Below are 5,717 nucleotides of genomic sequence, written 5' to 3' on the forward strand. Positions count from 1 at the left end.
GCCGCGATAACTGCGCCTCTTACCCCCTATCGCGGCAAGTTGCAGCCTTCAGGCAATGAGTCCGCATGGATGCGACAACAAATTCATGTGACAGTAGAGTATTTGGCTCCATTGACGGTACTCTGACAGAGTCATTCAAGGGCCGGCATTCTGTTGTTTATGCGACAAAACCAGTACTCACACGTACATTGCATACTTAGACGATCCATGCTACATCGAGCTTGACCCCTCCAGCCTCGCCATGATACCCACGAGTTCAATAAAATATTCATCTGTAGAACTTTGGTGGCATAACGTCTACCCACCACTGCGGCTCTCTGCCCATGAACTTGGTGAGTTCATCAACCTGTTTCTGAGTAGGACGCTGATGATAACTATCCGGCTGGTCGCTGAAGATGTACAACACGCAGACAGCATCGTCTTCCATGCATTCCACAGGAACTATCTGTCCGGGAGGTAGAATTGCTAGAGAGGTCGATAGCGAATGGATGTGGAAAGTTTTTTGGAAGCTGTAGCTAGGGTCTGCATGGGCATTGGTCCTGGCCATGGTTTCGGAAAAGTCGGGATGTAGCTCGGCGAGGAAGGAACGAGCCGTGTCATAAAGCCACTTCTCAGATACGTAGTAGCCATACATCTGACGGTTGCGTTGTGGGGGTGGAAGGGTTATATTGATACGTTTTCGTTTAAACCGTTTGGTAAGTCCAGAATCCCGCTGTTGGTCTTGCTTGGCTTCATCAAGCTGAGCAAGAGCAATTGAGAGGGATATGAACACCAACACCTGGACGCACCTGCATGCCAGACATTACTCCATCGAGGCTTTGGGATGATTGTTGCGGCATTTGTTCGAGTTAACGGGGCGGATGTTCGGAGTTGTGCAGCTGAGGTCGGAGTTAGTTTTGTTAGATATGATAGGAGTCGATGGAATTTGAAGTGTCTGTCGCGGTTGCCCATCCAGCCCTCGATGCTCTCTCGGCGGCCTGTATTTTCACCTGGAGTCAATTTGCCAACCAAACTTTCAAGAATAAAGTACTTGTATCCAGCAGTACTGGTCAATGTTTCTTTCACGCTGGCAAGATCATACATGAAACTTTTCAGAATATCTGCCAGGATGCAACAAACCGTAGCTCGTGCGGCCTCCAGCCCATTTCGCCCATTCGCGAGTGAGCGATCTCGGGCTGCAAGTTCGAGCATCCTGACGCTGTCCAAATCTAACTTCGAGGTAAGACCTAGTCAAGAGCAGACCTTCAAGCACAAAGCTAGGACACTTCGACACAACTTCACCAGTTGCAGGTTGATCTGGTGGTATCACGATGTATCATCACTGTAGGATTTCCAGTCCACATCGACGTCGGTTCGACCATTTAAGAATGCCACGATCCTGAATGGGCGATTCCTGATGTAAGTACTCGTTTTGAGCAGGAGAGGGTGGAGATAGGCACGGCGAGACGCTCGTGGCGTCAACAAAGAGATGGCCAGTGACTCAGATGGCAAGGAAGAACTGCAGCAGAACTTACTCGTTTGGAGATCTTCGGGATAGCGGATCGTCTATGAAATTTCGACGCAAACTTGACACCAGCGAGTTCTCATGGAGCCACGTCTAGAGATATCGAGTTGCTATGGAACATTATATTTCTCCGTCGGACGCATAGCGGATGCATGTTTTGGATCGTGGTGTTGTTGGCAGAAGTCGGGAGTTTTGCCAAGAGAGTGAGGGCGATTGAACCGGTGGACTGGCGCGGCCGACAATGAGCCTGCCTACGGCAGACGGAAGTTCGTGTGGCCTCAACCTGATCATAGATGCTACCTGCGACAATGCCCAAAAGCTCTACTCCTACTGACTACTAAAGCTGCGCAAAAAGGGTGGCAAACACCCGTCTGCACCACTCCCAGCTGGAGGGGTACCCCACTCCACCGGTCTGGCAAAACTGGTTGTGCTTGGCCCACAGCCGAACTCACGCGAAGGAGGGTGGCGGCAGAACCTGGCAGAACTTCGGGGTACCAGAGATATAATTTCATACAGCCTACACAGCCTAGAGTTCTGCCGGTTATGACCAGAAGAACTGACCCTTGGGCAAGTAGTTCTGCCTTCTACATGCACTATTTTTGGGCCGACCCTCCTTTACTGCCTGTACATAAAAGCGAAGAGATAACTTTCAGTTCAGTAACAAAGAAAATCATCCAGCCCTATCCTGAAGCGCAACAATGAAGTTCACCCCACTCACCACTATGATTATGTCTGCCGCAGTACTCGCGGACATCGCTACAGCGAAAGGGTCGTCATCTCCTGCCGGTGGTGCGTGCGCCCATCCTGGTAAAGCATACTTGTATTTTGATATCAGACTGCGTACTTACGGGCGCTTGCAGGACAGTATGAGTGCGGAAATGCCGCGGATTATAATGGGGGAAATGCATTTTTGTTTCAATGTTCAAAATCTGGTGTTATCGAGCCAGAAATTAAAAAGTGCAATTGTCCGGTTGCTGTGAAGTCTTCAATGGAGGTGTAGCTCCCAATGGGTACACGAGATGCTCATAAGAGGAAAACGTGGGCTCACTTCTTGCTTGCCGTGTCAATAGTTACAGCTGTCTCTGTAGGGTAACATCCTCAAGACCCACTTTAGTGGGAGAGAGTTCTGTAGAAAATAAACTAGCAGCTACCCGTCACTTGGTTACCAGGTACCGTATGAGGGCGTCGTGCTAGATACACCACCATCAGCGATTTGTGGCCGAATGAAGATCATAAACCCGTTTGTGAGGTCATTGAAGATGCCGCTATAGGATATCTGTCCACGAGGGTGTTGCCTCTCAAGCAGAAGTAACGTCATCAAGGACGATGCGCTGAAGGAAGAGGAGAATTGGGGATAGAATAGGACAGCCCAATCAGACTCCAACTACACGATTCAGTGAAAGTGAAACGGACCATTTACGATTCCACCAAAAGGGTTTTCGTGGTAGGTCTGCTCGAGAGTGCGTAGGTCCAGGTGCAAGTTCATGAAGTCATAGATCCACAAAGCTACCATTAAGATAAGAGATAGCCACGGCGAGACACTCGTGGCGTCAACTAAGATACAGCCAGTAACTCGGCGGCAAGGAAGAACTGCAACTTGAATAGAACTTACTCATTTGGAGATTGTCGGGAAAGCGGATCGTCTCTACGAAATTTCGACGCGAACTTGATACCAGCGAGTTCTCATGAAGCCACGTCTAGAGATATTGCGTTGCAATGAAGCATTGTATTACTCCGTGTCAAACGTCTCAGAATCGAGCGCGACTCAAACACAACCAATATTGACCTGAATGCCCAGAGAAAAGACCATTGGTGAGCACTAATACATAACTAATACTAAATAATACCTGAGAGAAAACGCCAGCACGACGTTAGAAAGAAAAGGAGGAATCAGCAAGCTTTGACTAAGTACAAGCGTGCGTACACAATAAGTCTCGTGACCGAAATGCGAAATGTTTATGACACTCCGTCGGACGCATAGCAAATGCATGTTGGAGTAGGGGACCCCTAGGCAGAGGGTGAGAGCGGAGGAGAGTTTGGCGGTGTTTGAGCCGGGGTTAGCCGAGGAGAGAGTCGCTAGAGCCTCCGGAGGCAGTAGCAGTCTTCAGGTCTTCGTTGTCCTTCGATAGCAGAGTCTTCGGGCATACCCCCTCCAACTGGTGAACAGAGCGAGTTCGCCTCGACCAAAGCTTCGCATTGGTCATCCCCCTTCGAGCCCAGAGGTCCAGAGTCCAGAGTCCAGAGTCCAGAGTTTAGGGTTCAAAGCCCAAAGTTTAGAGTCCAGATGCAGAAAAGAAGACGCCTTGTGGAATACACGAGCAGACGATCTGAACAATCAAGTTCAAATGGGTCAAGAAACACGAAGAGAGCACGCTGAAAAGCATAGCATTTTTAGTTTTGACTGGAAAAATACACTAATGACGAGCCAACCCCCTTAGCCAAAACTGCCTAAAAGAAAGGAATTACCACCTAGAGGACCCAAGGGGCAGTTCATACCCAAAGCCCTCCAGGACACCAATAATTCTAGCAGCGCATTTACTTTGTTGGCCTTGTCTCCACTCGACACACTGTCACAACCCTTTTAACGAATTAACGCAGGGGCAGAGACTAGGACTCAAACAAAGGTTATCGCAACAGAAAAGAGAATATGAGCAGGGACGTCTTAGGATTGCTAGCAGTAAGCTAATACAAAAGAGGTTTGAACTAAAGAACTACTGACTACACACGAGCTACCTATATACATATATTGAAACGGAGAATGAATCTGAGTCTGAACTAACTAGCCAATCATTAAATAGAAAAGAGAATCATACGATGATCTAAATATAACTACACCTATGATGTCATGAAACGTGTGACGGCTGTACAAGGGTTCTCGAAGGTTCTAGAGTCGCGTGACTTGATCGCTTGAGTAAGGAAGTCGAAATCAGGAATGTCGGAGATAAAGGTAGTGGGCGCTAATGGAATAGAGAAGTTCGGATATGTAAAGGATGGTTCGGGTTAGGGTTTGCAAAGGTTATCGGTACAGACGCTGACTGAGCGCTAACGACAGGCGCTTGTGATGGGCGCTTAACAGGTGATTTACGAGTGTTCAAGAAAGAATAATGGTTTGTATTTGGAATTCGTGACACACACCAGAGATCGACGAAAGGCAACTCAACCAAGATGAAGAAGAACCAGAACACCGGGACACTTCGGATCGCGAAGTTAACAGGTACATAAGGCAAGACGACGAGGATTCATTAACGGGTGCACCAGAACTACGAACAACACTTCTCCCAGCTTTCCAGTGGGACACGGGAGTGCTGCCATTCATCCAAGTGACAACAAAGTCAAAGACGGTACCCAAACAGATTCAACAGACCGTTGTTGCAATGTCAGCGTCTACAGGCAATGTCCCACCTGCATTTCATGGGCGCGACGATGAAAACTCAGCAGGTTTCATGAGGAGCCTTGAATGATACATTGTTGTCAACCATGTCACAGACGAGGCAACGAAGATCCTACTATTCAGCACACTCATCTCTGCAGGTTCAGAGGCGGACGTATGGTGGATGAACCTAGACCCACAAGAGAAGAGCACATGGGCAAAGTCAAGGCTGCCTTTCAAACGAAATGGCCAGCAATAGTTGCGGTGAAGAAAACACAAAGGGAGTACCAGAAAGAACTGATGGAGCTACGGCTCAAAGAGGAAGACGTCGGGGAGCGCGTCATGGTAGCGGGGATTTCGACATGGGCGCATACCCAATTCCACAACAAGCTAAAGACCCTTGTAAAGGATGCTGGAGTAGAGAGTATACCTATCCTAATCCAGCCAGTTCGCAAAGCGCTCCCTCAAGCACTGAGAGACCTCACATCAGTAGCGCTGGCTGACTGGAGTGCCTTCCTTAACGAAATCAACAACGTCAATATCGATACGTTACAGGAGAAAGCGAAGAGGGTGAAAGAGAGGAAGGAAGCAGAGAAAGCCCAGAACGCACGCATTGCACGATTGGAGAACCAACAAGATCCTATCGAAGTCCTACACTTACAAATGCAGCAAACATCAATTGGAACTAATGTGCGGAACTCAGAAGTGAGGACGCCTCAGAGAACCACGGGAAATGCACCTGCAGATGCAACAACAGCAAGAAGGCCAGTGCGATATGTTGCAGCCAACCAAGGGCAAACCAACCAACGTCCTAGAGGGCAACCGCCCACACAGGAAGAGTGA

General features: G+C 48.6%; 3 protein-coding genes across 3 annotated transcripts; 1 reads left to right on the forward strand and 2 right to left on the reverse strand.

Annotated features, from left to right (window-relative positions):
- Positions 1 to 268: 268 nt before the first annotated feature.
- DFJ58DRAFT_890284 (uncharacterized protein) lies at positions 269 to 1,191 on the reverse strand (the record flags this gene model as incomplete). The annotated part of the gene is made up of 2 exons (XM_041394730.1): positions 269 to 739; positions 802 to 1,191. The coding sequence occupies 2 exons, from the start codon at positions 1,189 to 1,191 to the stop codon at positions 269 to 271; spliced, it is 861 nt and encodes a 286-aa protein (XP_041249259.1).
- A 1,383-nt stretch (positions 1,192 to 2,574) lies between these two features.
- On the reverse strand, positions 2,575 to 3,379 carry DFJ58DRAFT_741911 (uncharacterized protein; the record flags this gene model as incomplete). The annotated part of the gene is made up of 5 exons (XM_041387165.1): positions 3,352 to 3,379; positions 3,117 to 3,290; positions 2,925 to 3,058; positions 2,678 to 2,888; positions 2,575 to 2,630 (listed from the first exon to the last, which is right to left on the reverse strand). The coding sequence occupies exons 2-5, from the start codon at positions 3,118 to 3,120 to the stop codon at positions 2,575 to 2,577; spliced, it is 405 nt and encodes a 134-aa protein (XP_041249260.1). The 5' UTR covers positions 3,121 to 3,290; positions 3,352 to 3,379.
- Positions 3,380 to 5,087: 1,708 nt separating this feature from the next.
- DFJ58DRAFT_722454 (uncharacterized protein) lies at positions 5,088 to 5,717 on the forward strand (the record flags this gene model as incomplete). The annotated part of the gene is made up of 1 exon (XM_041384887.1): positions 5,088 to 5,717. The coding sequence occupies one exon, from the start codon at positions 5,088 to 5,090 to the stop codon at positions 5,715 to 5,717; it is 630 nt and encodes a 209-aa protein (XP_041249261.1).

The sequence above is a fragment of the Suillus subalutaceus genome, assembly GCF_016647625.1.
Source record: "Suillus subalutaceus strain FC151 chromosome Unknown DFJ58scaffold_8, whole genome shotgun sequence".
Lineage (NCBI taxonomy): Eukaryota > Fungi > Basidiomycota > Agaricomycetes > Boletales > Suillaceae > Suillus > Suillus subalutaceus.